The 17,136-nt window shown below is 37.0% G+C and overlaps 1 protein-coding gene across 2 annotated transcripts in view; it reads left to right on the forward strand.

Moving 5' to 3' along the window:
• The window catches only part of LOC148955188 (glutamate receptor ionotropic, kainate 5-like), a 39,849-nt gene that overhangs the window by 14,490 nt on the left and 8,223 nt on the right, over positions 1-17,136 (forward strand). Inside the window, exon 4 of one of the 2 annotated variants that reach the window (XM_089100743.1) lies at positions 203-377. In XM_089100743.1, the coding sequence (XP_088956869.1) occupies positions 203-377 (175 nt within the window). Of the gene's footprint in view, positions 1-202; positions 432-17,136 lie in introns of both variants that reach the window. The other variant, XM_089100752.1, reaches the window with a different exon arrangement.

The raw sequence follows: 17,136 nt of genomic DNA on the forward strand, positions 1-17,136 counted from the left end.
TGGTTAGACTCTGAGGTAAAATCGGTAAACCACTTAAGCAGCAGGTATATCACAGGATAGAAAATTTGTTCTAATTTAGGTTTTTAAGATAAATATTTTTCTAAATAGAAATTATTGTTTTCATTAACATTTTACTCCTCCTTTACATCTTTCTGAAATAGTAGGCATTTATTCTCAAATATCCCTTGAATTGTTCTTCTAGGAAGAAGCAGACTATGAATATTCAATTTGCACTGATATTGTAAATAATTGCTGCTACGCCATCGATTGTCAAGCACCATCACAGCGGCCAGTTCCTCCTAGGCGTTGCTCCAAATGTACTTATATACGAAACTCACTAGATCTTACCCATACACTACAAAACAATGGAGACACTCGTAAGTCTCACTTTATGTTTGCTTTAATTTTAAGAATGGATTACCATTTTTGAGGTAACTATAAGATTTGTGCCCTGCTCTTAATTTGTGACTGGATATAAAAAAAACAATTTTTTTTTTCTACTTGAAGTAAAAAGTGACATTAAAACCAATATAAATTATTCCGTATATGAGGGGGCGTATAGCGCATTCCGTATACGCTAAAGTCTTAAAGTTTTTTTTTATAAATCATTCTCATACAAAATCAAACCTTGTGTTTGAGCAGTCTTTCTTAAAGAATTTTGACAAAAGGTGAAACTTTAGCGCAAGAACGAGGGTTGAGGAGCGAGCAGCCCCCTTCAAATACGGAATAATTTTTGTTCGTTTTAAGTTTTAATGTCGCTCCTTACTTTCAGTTGAAATAAAAACTGTTTTTTTAATTTCTGACCTCCTTCCAAATCTTGCCAAGAAATCATCTTCCCTTACTCCCCTTGACAAATTTTTTTCTGGAACCTCCCCCCTCTTAGAGACTTTCCTCTCCATGGAAAATTCTCCCGTGGAAAATTCTTCCCCCCTCTGCAGAAAATTACCCCCCAAAAATTCCGTATATTTCCCCAAAAAATGTTCAAGAACTATTGGGGGTCATGTCATCCCCAAAACTATAGTTGCTAGACCTTTCAACTATGCTGAATCAAATCAATATCTGAAAATTTTTATCAAATATGCTTAAGTAAAACAGTGGCGTTTGAGGGGGAATAGTTCCACTCCAATCTTTTTTGCTACTTAAAATGGAACTGAAACTTTTGATTCCATTTGAATGAGCCCCCTCCCGATCTTCTAGGACAATTGGTTCAATACGGTGACCTCTGGGAAAAGCAAAAACCAAAAACAAATAAAAAATAAATACTCACCCGTGATCTTTCTTCTAGCAAAAAGTACAAATTCTACGTTTTTTGTAGGTGGGAGCTTGAAACCTCTACAGCAGGGTCTCGGAAACGCTGAATTTGATGTTGTTATTTTTATTAAGATCTCTTGATTTTTGGGGAATATTTTCCCCTTTTTCTAAATTCAGAAACATTTTCTCAGGCTCGTAGCTTTTGATGGGTAGCATTAAAATGAATTTTATTTATTCGGAATCAGCAAAAAATCCGATTTTTTTATGCATCTATTGTTGACAAAATTTCATTTTTTAAAGTTTCGGCTACTATTTTGCCTTCTCGCTCCTCTTAACAGTTCGATACCAGGAACCATTTGAAATTCACTATTTTAAATTTTAAGGCTTACTTTCAAAAACTATTACTGGCTAGTCTCCGGAGTGAATTTACTGGATTATAAGGCAAACAGAAAAATCTTTCATCCTTACTTATAATCACCCCTTATTTATAGTTCGTTAGTATTGATTTCGAATGTTTGTGCACAAGTTGAAACACAAGACAAACATGCATAAAGGTTATGACCACTTTTTTAAATGAAGTTTTGCAGTGGATCAGTCGTGGTGAAAGATCTATCTCCCCTTTAAGCAAACAGGTTATATTGAAATTTATACTTTTAAACTTTACAATGAACATGCAAAAAAAATTAAATGACGCTCCCCCCCCCCCACACACACACAAAAGAAGAAACTCGTTAGTCCACTGACTCGTGCTTAAGACTTAATTCTTTGGGCTTGCTAAATCAGAATAAAAGCATTCACTTTTGCTTGGTAGCATTAATGAAACTTTTTTTTCTGTTTTATTAGTTATAACGACTTGCTGCCCAAGTCTGAAACTAACTGCCTCCAATAGAATACAAAGGAGGCAAGAGTTTCATTTTGAATTTGTGAACGAACAGTCTTTAAACTAAAAGATAGAATTGATCCAACGGCTACTTGTTTTTCCAGCAGTACTTACCATTAGCAGATTTTTTTTTCCTATTTTCAATGAGGCTAATATGCTACAATATACTACATGAAATAGAGATGGCTCTGAAAAGTGTCAATTTTAAATACGCTTGTTCAAATCACGCAAAGTTTGAGATATTATTCTGTCGGGTTGGAAAAAGAATTAGTCGTGAACTGAGGCAAACTCAGACAATTTATAATACTGAAATCTTATTGATTCCGAACCCTTCTGACTTGCCTATAAATTAGAGGTAAATGCAACCTCTCAGTTACCAAACATATCAGATAAGAATTAACATTTGTTTTTTGTACTATGGAAAATATTTTTTGGGGGAGGGTTGAAATTTGGAAAGTATAACTAATAATATCTACAAAACCGGGAAAATAATTATTAGTATCACAATTCGCCTAACAACAATTAACATATATTGTAATTATCAGCTGTAATAATATTTAATAATCAGCTCAAGTTTCAGAACCATAAATGTTAGAATTGAAAATCCGTCAGAATTATTAACATTTAGTTTAAAAATTGCCTAATGAAAAGAAAGAATATACCACAGTGAGTAAACTATTCTAATCATTGATACTGTGATCAATAAAAAACATTATTTGTGTTTAATTAAAAGTGGACATGCTAATATTTTGAAATTAACAACTCTTGCAATTAATGTCTAACTAATCAAATACAATCCAAGTTCAATGCGTAACCACTCTTAAATTTAAGCTGTAACCAACTGCATGTCCTATTTTAAGTGAACAGAGATAACTATATGATAAAATGGGTATCATATTAAATTCTTCAAAATTGTTAATACAATGATTAAAAATTTTCCAAATTGTTAGTATTTACTGTAATAATCACCTCACAAATTTAACATCCATGTTTTGTTATGAAATATTATTAATATTATGAAACATTAATTATAAAATATACACACAAAACTCGTTGTTTTAAAATAAATTAATGATAGATGAAAGTGACGTTTTTAGAGGGCTGGATTAGCTTTTTGATGAAAAACAATAAAGCTTCAGACGTCCAATTCAGCCAGTATCCAAATTAGACTGAACTAATTAAGACAACTGAATTTCTGGTCCGCAATGTATTAATTTCAACCTCAAAATACATCTTTTCTTGTAAAGCATTGAATTTCTAAGAAAAAATGAGCTATTTTTGTGTATATTATTGTATATATTTTCCATACGTCATGAATTACTCTATTCTCCCGAAAACAGAATATAGTAAAATATGTACCCTGTATTGCTATAATAGATGATACGACAAGATTCTTTTGGTGAAGGGGCACTGATAAAACTTTGGGTTATACTTCAATATTTTTCACCCCTCCTTCCCTCTAACTAGTGCAACTTATGAACTCCTAGAGGAAAATGCACGTGACCCTTTGTCCCCCCCTCCTGTGGATCCTCTCCAGAAGAATCTTTGCTTAGGTGCATTATGTAGTCTATATAAAATTAAATCTGAATATTCATTAAATTCTGACAAGTTTTTTTTTATGAATTTAAGAAAAAAGGTTGACAAATATAAATTATGCATGTTTGTATGTGAATTTCGAAATTTAAGTATAGTTTTGCAAATTTTTATTTGCATAGTCGAATTTTTTCGGATACGCAAATGCATTGTGCGCATATTAAATTCAGCTTGTCTTTAATTCAGATAGTAGGCTACATTAATTAATTTTACTTAAGCTAAATTTAACGAAATCGTTAAATTTTATAGAGTCACTTAGCGCTGTGTCCAGAGAATTTTGCAATATTTACTTGTCAAACAACTTGTCCTTCAATTGCCACTCAACAAAACATATTTCGAACTTTTGTTCCATGTATAACTTCCATCTCTGTAAAGTCTGCCAAATTTTACAAATTTATTCCTGTGGCCAATTTTATGCATTTTGAGCTCAGAACTCAAAACCTTCATCACGCCAGAACTTTTTCTCTCTTTCTTTCTTTCTTTCTTTCTCTTTCTCCCTCCTTCCGGGAGAAAGGGGAGCTGTTCCAAAGTACGGCTCGCATATCTTCAAAATACACAAACAAACTTATAAATTCATGTGATTTGCCAAGCTTATGAGACATGGGTCCCCATAGACTGAATTTCAGGGGGGGGCTTACGTGGTCTAATCGGCACTTCCAGTGCTGTATAATTGAAATCTCAAGACAAAATATCATAGGCAGCGCGATAGCGCTGCCTAAGTAAAGAGCGGTGTGGGCACAATATATTGTTTTTTTTAGACCAGGGCACTTCTTATAGAAGGAAATTTCATAAGAACTTGAAAAGAGCTCATGGAGGACAACCAGCTCCCCCTCTACCACTTCAATAACTTCCCCAAACACATCCAATCAAAATTTTGAGATAGCCATTTTGTTCAATGTAGTTTTAAGGTTGGGAAATTATGAATTTGAGAATAACAACCCCCCCCCCCCACAAACCTCAGAGCAAGGGCTGTAAGTTATGCCCTGGGGTGATATAAGGTTTTTATAGAAATGGTGGTCGTATAAACCCCAAAGGGGGCTCATTTGATTGGTAATCAGAATTTCTACTGGCCCTTTTAACAGTCAAAAGGGAATGGAGAGCATCCAGCCCTCTCCCCCCCCCCCCCCGTACACAGATCATTTCTCCAATCACATTGAATCATAATTTTTGAGAAATCCATTCTGTTCAGTGTAGTTGAAAAGACCAGAAATTATGTCTTTGAGGATAACTGACCCCTCCCCCCCCCCATATTAAGGTCAACGGTTTTAAGTTACGCCCTGGGGGCATATAAGGTTATTATAGAAATGGTGGTCGTATAAACTTCAAAGACGGCTCATTGAATTGGTAATCAAAAGTTATAGTGCACTTGTTAAGAGTCAAAGTGTTCAGAAGGCAAATAGCCCCCCCTCCCCCTACACACATACGTCGTATTTTACAGAAACGCATCTGATAGAAATTTTAAGATGGCCGTTTGTTGTCGTAGAAACCTCGAAAAGGGCTCAATCGGATGGTAATTGAAAGGGCTAGTGTCTTCTTTAATAATCAAAAGTGATTAGAGGGCACCCCCCCCCCACGCCCATCATTTCCCCAAACACTTCCAGTCAAAATTTCGAGCTAGTTATTTTGTTTGACGTAGTTTAAAAGTTAATAAATTATGCCTTTGAGGATGAGAACCCCCTCACAGTCCTCAGGGTAAGGGTTGTAAGGTATGCCCCGAGGGAATTTAAGGTTTTTTGGAAACGGTGGTCGTATAAACTTCGGAGGGGGCTCATTGGAATGGAAATCGGAGATTGAAGAGCCATTTTTAAGAGTCAAATTTATCAGAGGGAAGCTATACCTCCTCCCCACGCCACATTTTCCCCCAATGCATCCGATAGAAATTTTTAGATAGTCATTTGTTCAAAAATAGTCCAAAGATCTCGTAACACAGCCTTTGGGGTTGACACAACCCCCCAGAGTATGGGGATAAGGGTTTGAAGTTATGCCCCGGGTGGATATATGGATTTTATGAAGATGTGGTCTTGCGAACTTAAGAGGGGGGTCATTTGATTGGAAATCATACTTCCAGTTCCATTTTAAGAGTCAGGCATGATGGAGAGAAAATAGCCCCCCCTCCTCTCCCTGATATCCTCTTTTCCCCAAACACATTCGATCAAAATTGTAAGACAGCCATTTTGTAGCCAATAGTCCAAACAGAATAAAAAATGTATTCAGTAAATCAAACGTAAGACATATTTAGGTAGACATTGAAATAAATTATAGCAAACTCTGACCATGTAGATCTTCAAAATTGTGACAAAGCAATGCTTCGAAAGCAACTTAGGCTTCTAAGTTAGACAGTTAAGAGCAACTTGGGGGGGGGGTTGAACTAGCCAGAAGGCACTATGTGTATACTTTTAGTACTACAACTACAGTTACTTTAACTAATGATGCTAAGAGTATTAAGGTGAAATTTCTAGGAAGTTTTTAGGGGGCGTTCCAATGAAACGAAAAAACTATACACATGCAGGTTTTTAAAAAGGCATATAAGCAATATCATAGGCAGCACCACTCTATAATAGCTAGAAATATCATTGAAATATTTAAAGAAGATATTCCGATTCAAAATTAAAAGTTCTACGATCCTTTCTAAGAGTAAAAAGAGATTGGAGAACAATCGGCAAGTCTCTCAAGAAGATTTATTTCCCAAACACATCTAGTCAAAATTTTGTGACAACTGTTTTGTTCAGCATAGTAGAACGGTCCAGCAACTATGTCTTTAGGGACGTTGGGCATGTCAAACCCCCACAATTATGCCAAACTATGGATTCTTATAAAAAAAACGAAAAGATATAATTTTTTTCATGAAAATGACTTTGTCAATAGAAAAAGAACAGATATTTATTTAAAAAAACTTTTTCCGCAAAACAAGCTTTTCATAGAAAAGTAAAGGGCTCAATTTAGTTGATACTAGGAAGAAATTAAATCAAGTAATCATCCAAGTTTAAAACCACCGCAAATCACTATCAATTAATAAATGAAACTTAAAATGAACAGAAATTAGAATAAATAGCCGATTCAAACTCGAAACGAGCAAAAACAAACACAAGTAGGGCTGATAACCCCCATGCCTTCTCAAGATCAGAACATAATTTGCGCTTTACTGAAAACAAAATATGTTTATATGTTTTCACTTTTTTTACTTAAATAAGTATAAAACTTTTTTTACTCACTTTTTTGCCCATTTTTTAGTTTAAGGAATATATATCAGTATAGGTAAAAGTAGAGAGGGGGACGCTACTCGTGACGGGGCACCATATATGGGCATAGAGTCCCTAGGGGAGATGGATTTCTGAGAAATTGATTGCGTAATCAAAGTGTGTCAATGACCTCTTTTTTCCAAGGTCCATTTGTTTGTTGTTTCTAGGTGTAATAACTCCGGGACGAAGGTTGCACATGCGCATTGAATTCTAACGGGAACAATGTTATTGATCTAGGGCTCGAGGGGGGAGTGGATTTCCGAGAACTTGATTCCGTAATCGATCGTGAATGTCAAGGTGTCCAGAAATAGGAAACAGTATTTGATGTTGTTGTTGTTGTAAGTGCATGCTGTTCCTTCTCAGCCAATCAGCGAGTCGGATGCATCCCCCTTCTCAGCCAATCAGAGGGCTTGCTTACATATTAGCGGCGGAGGGAATATGAGGAAAGGATTTTTGCTATAGTTTTTATTAGTCTGTGAATAGAATTCAAAGGAGTGAGAAGAAGAACAGTTTTGACTTTACTCATTTGGATATATATTTGTGTGTTGATGATAGCGAGTGGAATGTTTACCCTCTTAGAAGTTGATAGTGGAGTTGATGGCAATAATACAAGAGTACCAAACATTGCGGTGGAAATCACGACAGGATCACAGCTTTGTCTGGAATGGGATGAAGTATATGCAAGACATGTGATATCTTTGAGCAAATTTAAAATGGAGGATCAATTATGTTTTGCTGCAAAAGTTTATATAGTACACGTGAATAGACTTCAATGTGCTTTAAGTGCATTGGTGAAACATATCGAAGACAATAAACTGTATCGCTAATTGTACATACTTAGTATTATTGTTGTAATTATTCAATAAAATTGTTTCGAAATCGAAAATGTTCCATTTCTTTTCTGGTTAGGGCTAACGAATCAGGGTCAGTCTAGAGTCAGCAGTCAGAGTGAAAGGATTGAAAAATGAATAAATTTGAGAAAGAGAGAATTAGATCAAATCTAGTGTTTATGGAAAAACATTTGATTTTGGATGACGATTTTCTCAAGTTATCTCTTCAACGGAGGATATTCTCACGTCAGGGAACACTTTACAATATAATGAGGACTGATTCTCCCCCATTTGACTATTGTATGAAACTTTTAAAATGTGACTCATGGGCTTATACTCAATTTATTGATATATTAATTTGAACAGAGCAGAATAATATTGTAGATATAGTTTTGAAAACATTACCAATAGATTCAGTGCAGATGGCTCCTTCTTCGAAGAAGGCGAGGTCACAGAGCTAATCCTCCCCTCTTCCCTCATCCTTAATTTATCCGTCGGCAGGAACGATCAGTTTCGTTTTAGCTGTGAGTGAGTCAAGTGATATTGGAAACCCATAAATAATGTTCTATACATGTCCATTGTGCATGTACACTATTGGCAGTTGGATTCAATGTGAGAATTGAAAGATTATTGATGACTATAGTGAAAAGTGTAAAATATGTAATCCTTGTAAATTACATAGATGCTAAGCAGTACAAATTAAAGGATGTAATTCATGTCTTGAAGAGGTGTGTGATTCTCACCCTAGAGGGCACCTGTGCTCCAATTGTCACTATGATAAATGTGATTAGTGGGAGAATACTTACCCTGCTATGATTGGAAAGAATTCCAAACGCGATTTTAGTTTATTTCTACGAGATTGGTATCGTCGTGGATTTAAATTATTCTGGGAAGAGGAATCTGGTCTACGATTCAACTGTTGGGGTAACAAGACAATTTGGTTTCTACGTCACCGTTGTGACGACACTGCCTACTATGACTATAAACCAAGTGATTTTTATTTGGCAGTTACCGAATGTGATTCGCCATTTGACAACACTGTATGTGATATTGCTTCAAATAGACAGATTGCAACTCGTGAATTTCATAATGTGAATGCAAATAGTATCATTGACTATACAAAGAGATGTGACAAGAGTAAAGCTACATTATACTGTAAAAAATGTGATCCTGACTTTGCAGTCGATCAAGATCAATATATAGTGACTCCAAATAATTTACCGGCATTAGTGGTTCACGACAGTTGCCTATAGAACGAAGAAGAAGAAATCTAAAGTGAAGATTTAAAGACATTGTTGTATATATATGCTTTTATTAATAAACAAATTCACAAACATTTTTAAGCGCTTTACTTTTAGGACACTGAAATCAATACTGTACAAGTCTGAGAGGATATTTTCCACTAGGACGTCATTCAGACGAGGATTATCACCATAAATGGGGAGAAGCTGCTAGTAAGTATAGCCGCGACATCGGAACACAAAATATAGTAGTGCATGGAAGCCACAGCTTTTAGTCGTTAGATCCTGTTCTCTTCGTTGATTTTGAATAATAGTTTTCCCACTACTCTCAATATAGTTGCTAATGTGGGGCGCGTAAAATGTGTAGGTTAGACAAAGAGGATCAAAAAACTCAATCGTTTTCTCTGTTTGATAGATGCCCAGACAATGACCTGTCAGCACATTCGATTGACTGCTATTAACAAAAACCAAGGTATTGTTGACACTTTGAATTTTTCCAAGATAGTCCGAGGGCAGACAATAGGATTTGTACTGGGACATGTATGGATCCATATTAAATACATTGATTATTTGACTGGTGTTCATGGTGCCAAGTCTAGTAGAACACTGCCTTCGGGAGTGATTTCCCAATAGGTTTCATATTGATTTAGTGAGATTAGTGCAATACTCTCAGCCAATGGGTCGGCAAATGTACACTCTAAACGCACACTCCCCGTACGTACTATACTCATATCCTGTGTGCCAGACAAATCCAGTACAATGATACCATGCGTTTTAGCAAACATTTCTTCGGTTATACCATTTTCAAATAGTTGAGAGTCATGATCTAGGGTTTGCATGGTCAACTCATACAATGTTGTATAGAATTTATCAAAAGATAGATTGTAGAGTGGGATGCCGTTTACTTTGCACACAAGAGATGAAAGTCCAAACATCTCGAACGTATGTGGGCATCCCGGCCACGATCCTATTTCACTGGCATTTTTTACAAATGCAAAAGCGAGTTTTGACGGGATTTCGCCATTGATAAAGGATGAATCGGTGAAGGTGCGTGAGCCCATGGCAATATGACGTTGATTTGTGATTGTATGAGGAATAAGTAGTTTAATATTATTTCCATTGGCTCTCAGTTTATCCACTGCCAAAGCAACAGAACTCATGACCTGTTGTTTGCGTACATGAAGTATTGTCGAGGTGAGGGAGAGACTTACATCAGGATTGGCAGCAAGTTCCTTTCTCAATATTAAATTGGATGGTGCAAGCGTCAATTTTATATCCATTTTAACATTGGGCGGCAGCCATTGGGGTATATTAAATATTTCTTGATATATTTTTCCAACTAGATGTAATTCACTAGTTGTAGTATTTTTAAGTGCATCTGTACTATCAGTATTAGTAATATATTCATATCCATTGGAGGTGCCTCTCAATTCCTTGTATGACTTGGGTGTCATCAACATGAATTGCATATAGTTTGTATAGTTTGAGAGATTGTTGCTTGTGCTCACCAGCGTGCCATTGATGTAGACACTAATTTGACGAAATAGATTATGTAATATACAATTTTCATAGGATATTCCATCGCCCCGAATCGGCATTGTATTATCGGATTTCCGGACTTTCATTTGTAAATCTATAAATATTGAAGACATGTCCATAAAGTAGTTTTCATTGGAATAAATTTGAAAGTGGATATTATTGGAGAGGGGTTTCTGAGGATAATATTGTTCATAGTATCCATGCTTGACACTCATATCAACATTTTCAGCATTGAATAGATTCAATGAGGCGGTGAGTGAAGGTTGAGAATCCTTATGCTGCAGGTAGGAAATCTCAGGAAAAGAAATGGAGTTTTGATGTAATAATTCTCTTACTGGGACTTCTTCTTCTGTTTACACCGCGTGTTGACTTTTTTCTTCTTTTCTTTGACATGAGGCGCGGTGTCTTTCGTGTTTATCATGGATAGATACTGATGAGAGATGCATTCTTTTTTGACCTTTTTAAGCCTTTACCATTTTGTTTTAGTTGCTCATCAAGGGTTCGCGCACTGGACCTAAGATTTTACGTAGCACTTTTCTTAAAATCCTTGCCAGAGCCCCAATCGTATAGTGTAGAGGATGCAAAATCTGTCGCAGCCGGTACAAGATATTTTCTAGCCAGTGGCAGTGAAGAGCGAAAGAGCTTAGCAAACCAGCTGCCAAGACAGTAGCCAGACATTGAAGAGTAACCCTTGTAATAATTCATTCCATTTTCCTGTTGTCTTGGGCCAAGAGTATTAACATAGCTGTCAATATCAGGACAAGTGAATACCACTTTTTTATTAGACATCTTGCTGTTGAACAATGGGAGGAAAATGGCATGTAATCACAGCCAAACCTTTTGAAATTGCTATGGGATCACCCAATTCGGTTCTTAGTGTTAACTGACAGGTTTCCAAATAGCAAGTGTTTACGGGCATATATTGAATATGTTTTATATCGTAGTGGTGAATATTCTCTTTATTGTTTTTTCGTTAAAGAGCTCGTAGGAGGGGAAAATTGGAATTACCAACCGGAGATTTTTCAACAAATGAGGTGTAGAAACATATACAAGTGTCCGTGGAGAATACAGGCGGGTAGTCAGCAAAAATTAAATTAGTGTTTCCGGCACTTCTACCGTCCATTATATTGAGCTTAAAGCCAAGAACATCCTTTAGATTATCATTGAGAATAACCTTTTCATTGGCAATAGGTGAACTAATGTAAATCTTTCCCTCCTCCTTTGAATAGTTGAAATGAAAAGCTCCTTTTTTACGAGCGGAAATTCTTTTATTAATAGAACGACATAAATTATTCATACAGGTGAATTCCTCGTAGGGTAATTCAATGTATGGATAATCCATCCAATTGATCTTTTGAATTTTTTCTTGGACAATTGAGGATGGTGGTGGCCGCAAACCATAAGGTCTAATTTTTATATCATATATACGACCCTTTCTCAGGATATCATAGGAATTTTGGAGAATATAGTCGACAAGAGCTACTTAAAACACTCCGTCAAATTTGATGGGGGGGGGAGATTTTTGTCCAGAAATCGCTTGTTCTATTCAGGTTAGTGTAGAGGGGATCAGAAACATTGGACATGAAATCAGTCACATAAAAATCATTGGGCATTGTCAATGTCTTCAGCACTGCCCTAAGAATCACAATCACAGTTGTATCCCAGCCTGTGAACACGCAACTATCTGTTGCCCCTACGAGTACGACTCTTTAATATCTTTTCAATTTGATAAATTTCACTAGTGTTTCTAACTTTTGCAGTTCATATTCATAAAAACCGCTGAGAATCTCATCATCTTTGGTGTCTCGCAGTCGATATGTTATGGGCTCGGTGTCCAGGATTTTGGACACTTTAAAAAGTTCGGTGCTCCATAAATAATTCCCCTTTTCAAAAATATTGGTGGGTCTATTAATTCTAAAAGTATCACCAACATTGAATTTCTTCTTTTTCTTCTCATTGCCATAGGAGTAGAGCTTTGGAAAACCGTCAAAGGTATTTTCACTATAGTGAACTTTCCAGGAGCTTGAGTTGGACAGAGTTCAATGAGGTCGATGGTTAAATTACCGCATGATTTTATCTAAATCATGAAAAGAAGCCGATGTATTTTTTAGGGTATAATATCTTGAAGTTAATTGACGAATAGTTCTTATTAATCGTTCAGCCAATGCAGCCTTTATCGGGCTAGTGACTATGATAAAGTATTGTATTATATTTCAAAAGAACCTTTTGCACATGTGGATTAACAAATTCACTGCCACGATCCGATTGAATTTTTCTATATGGATCCTGTTCAAGAATACTTTCAATGGCCCGAGCAACTTTAACACCTCTCTTTGATTGCAGTGGAATGGCATATGCATAGCGACTAAAGACACTGATTGCCACCAGAATATATTTGTAGGGTGCATTGTGACGCCGTTGAACTGTGTCTAAAGTTAAAAGATCCGTTTGCATTATATGGAGAGGGAAAAAGGCTTTAGTTTGTCGATATTGTTTGCCGCAAAGACTGTGATTCCGATGCAGTTTGTAACACTAGTTATTCTCTAGATAATCTTTTTCTTTTTTAAATGTGTTGCTGGAGACACCCTTAGAAAGTGTTTTGGGAGAACTTAAACTTCCTGCTCCCTCAACATTTTCATAGACATCTATCAGAACTTCATCCATTTTGAACGCAAACACGTAGTGTAATGTCCACTCCCCTTTTGCACTCTGGAGGGTGAATCAATTCGTCTTCGCTTTTGACTAGCATCCACAGGTTTTGTAAAATCATTGCTGCTGCTGCTAGTATCTTACTATATTGAATCTTATACTTCTTTTATAAATGATGGTGTTGTTGTTCATTATGGACAAAATTATCTTAGTTATTTAAGAATGTTCTTATTGCCAATAAGACTTTTGGTGAAGTTTGATGAATTCAGAAAATTGTGTAGATTATCGTCGAAGTATAAAAGTCCTTTACGATTCGTCACCATATCACATATTAAATCAACTAGATTATAACATTTTCCCTGAATTATAATTTGTTTCCCTGTGCTATCGACCTGAACTTGATCACCACCAGTTTTCAGTATGAGATAAGATAATACTCTTTTACTTTTTTCATAATAGGTGAGTGGCAATAGGTTTCCAATTTTCGATACAATTGAATTCAATTCCTTCTCCTTTGATTGCACTGCTGAATCTTGAGGTGATGTTTCCTGTTTAGAGAGATCTGTGACAGTGGCGTCGGCAGTGGGTCTCTCAAGATGTGGTTTATGTCTATTCACTCGTCACAATGCTTCTTAATCCAAAAGAAATTTTTTGTCATCGGAAATATTCTTGTCATTAACGAATTTGTTTATATTGTGCTCAAAATAGTCAACAGTCGAGGGCACCGGTTCAAATATTGTCAAGTTATAGTATTTAGCCATTCTCTCTCTAGCGAAACCTGTTTACAAGTCCTGCAATTATTGGCAGTAAAAGTGTTAAAAAGCTACCGCCCGCTTGAAGGAGTCGTTTTCTTTTAAAATTTTTTCCCTTGTTTTTAAAAGCCAAGGCGCGTACAGTGGAACGATTTTGCTTTGTCTGTTGTCTAACACCTTCTGGCAGTTGAACATTGCCCTCAGTTAAATTTAAACAAAGCTCAGATATTAGATTAATGAAATCAATCTCAACACCACGTTTGAGTATGGCCTTCCTAAGCAATGGTTTTGAAGTGCTTAAAACGGAAAATAAATGCCGTTGCTCGTGTAGTTTCTTCAGTGTCATAATGGCAATTAATACCCTTTTCTACTGTTCACAGGAAGATATACTCCAATATCATTGTCGAAAATGTCAATGACTACGCGTAGGTCCTCAGACGTGCTCTGATTAAGATCCAGCAAAATGTAACCATAGGGTTTATTAGTCGCATGAGCGTACGCTGACAACAGAAATTTTGGGGCGCCGGGGTATATCTGTTTATTGAGAGTTATGAGCGAGCTAGAATCACGAATAACTCGATAGATAATATAGATGGTGCAATTCAAAGCAAGGGTTCGCATACATTTGCTCTGATAAAACAGATTGTGTAGAACTAGGGTTATGGAAATGTGTTCATGGTGGGAGCGAACAGTGAACCGTTGTAACATTTCCTGTGAGAACTGTTCAATGGATTCAGCCAAATCATCAATAATCAACCAAGAGTTCGATTCAATACTCTTGAAAACATCAAGTCCCCGTATGAATTGTATTGGTATGGTTGTGGCAATTGCTTTTATTTGATCATAGGACTCATGCCAAATACTATAGCAATAGTAGATTTATTTCGGCTTTTCCAAAAACATTTTATCGCAATTTGTAATTATTTTAGTTAAGAGGGTTGTTTTCCCCGACATTGAGGGCCCACACAGAAACGATCTGAAGGGTGTTTTAAATTGATACATGCTGTTGACAACAGATGGACTATAACTAACTGTAAATCATACGTGTCCAATGAATAAGTAGTAGCAATAATTTTCCCATAGATCTATCTAGTACGTTAACAACAACAAAAAAAAACAATATTTCATGGCAGCATTTATTTCGGCAACATGAAAACTCTATTTGATCAACGTGAACAATTGACAAAAATAACACTTGTTCAACAAGAACCTGACAATATTTCATGGCAGCATTTATTTCGGCACTGCATGATAACTCTATTTGATCAACATGAACAACAATTGACAACGATAAAAATGACACTTTATGTACAACAAAAAATAAAAAAACACTTTTTGTCCATGAAGAGCAACACTTATTGTCTTTTAAAACACTTTTTATCCATCAACATGTACAACACTTATTGTCTTTAAACACTTTTCTATACAACAAGAGCACTTGAAAACAACACTTGAAAAAACAGAAAACACTAGGAACATAAACTAGCACAGTTGAACATTATGAATTTAAAAATGGGGTTCCCCACACCCCCCGGGGATCGCAGGGCCGGAGGCCGGCCGCGGACGGGACCCCCCACCCCCCGGGAGCTGCGGGCGGGACCCCCCCACTCCCCGGGAGCTGCGGGCGGGACCCCCCACCCCCCGGGAGCCGTGGTGGAAAATGAATTGTACACAATAGTTGTCGTCACTGCTGCTACAGGTTAGTTGAGGTTGAGTTAGTTGAGGTGTTTATGATGAACGGGTTGGTGGTGGTTAGTTAATTTATGAACGGGTCGGTGGTGGTTAGTTGGTTAGTGAGGTAAGGTTAATTTATCCAGACCAAGTTGATTGCGATAGTCTATGCATTCAACTCGGTCTGAAATACGGTAGTGGCCATGAGGTAGGACACTCACACCATTCTCGAGCACATAAACTTTGTCAGATATACATGACATTGCATTCTTTTCCATTCTCACAGTATAATTTCTATACTGTAGAGAGCGAATTGCAAGCACTTGTGCTCTCGGCACTAGGCTACTTTCTAAACAATTTCTGCACACACTCATGTTGAAATTGCTCTTTACTAAATGTGTAGGCACCCCTTTAAACGCCTTCTTTTGATCCCCGTTCTGATTTTTAACGCAATACAATTTAGGGCCCGGGACCACCCCCCTGGATATCAAATCACTCCCCGTTTCTGATTTTAACATTAAAAGTTGGTTGGGGGTTTGACGTTTCACCAACTCGGGGTAGAGGGACGGATTCCAGTTGTTGAAATCCATCCGCGAGCTGATGTGTTCCCCCTCTTCTAAATCACCCAATAAATCTTCGGTCCCATTTACCTTTAGCAGCAGAGAATATGTATCCCCATAGCAAACTTGAACCTCCCCCTCCCGTGGCCGTTGCACCTTGCACACATTGTAAATAAACGACAACATGAGCTTTTTGGAAATTTCTAGTACTGAACTGCCGCCTGCTATATTCTTGTTCAGTACCACATTTCGCTTTCGCCTGTGTAGAAGAACCATGCCAGCCTCTATGCTCGTGAACGATGTAAAATTGGGATCGGCAATAATTCGTGCACACTCTAGAGGGTCAGTCACGACGTCGCAGTGAGATCTATTACGTACGCTTTCACACATTTTGCCAAACGCTGAATTTGGGATGAGTTTGTACATTTTCTTCTCTACCTTGGAGTTTGCCCTAGAGCGTTTATCGACAAAAGTATCGATAAACTTTTTTAAATATGGTCGCTGATTGAACTGCAGGACCCTGTCTATTTGGGTGATTTTGAAGCCATTGCTCACCATCCAATGTAAAAGCCTAGGGTGAACAACTATATTCTTCTTAGAGTCCAAACCAGACATCAGTTTTTGCCTAGAGGAGGTCCAGTGAATTCCTATATCCTCAACAACTGATCGATCGATAGGGGCTCAATGAGTCCCTGCTCACGGGTCGATTGATACAGGGAAAAATAAAATCTTTGACGGAGTCGTGAAGCGCCAGCGGAATGTGACCGTCAATTTGAAAGAACCATCCTTGTGGTCCATTGTCCTTGACGGTGTTAATGTCGGGGAACACACAAGGATTCTCAAGCCATGGATAATCCCCATACGGCAAATAGTAGTGAGACATTGCCGAGGGGTACAATCAGTTCATGTCCAAGATCACTGCATTTGACTT

This window comes from Artemia sp. Qi Xiang Cuo, chromosome 2 (assembly GCF_049724085.1).
Source record: "Artemia sp. Qi Xiang Cuo chromosome 2, ASM4972408v1, whole genome shotgun sequence".
NCBI classification, from domain to species: Eukaryota; Metazoa; Arthropoda; class Branchiopoda; order Anostraca; family Artemiidae; genus Artemia; species Artemia sp. Qi Xiang Cuo.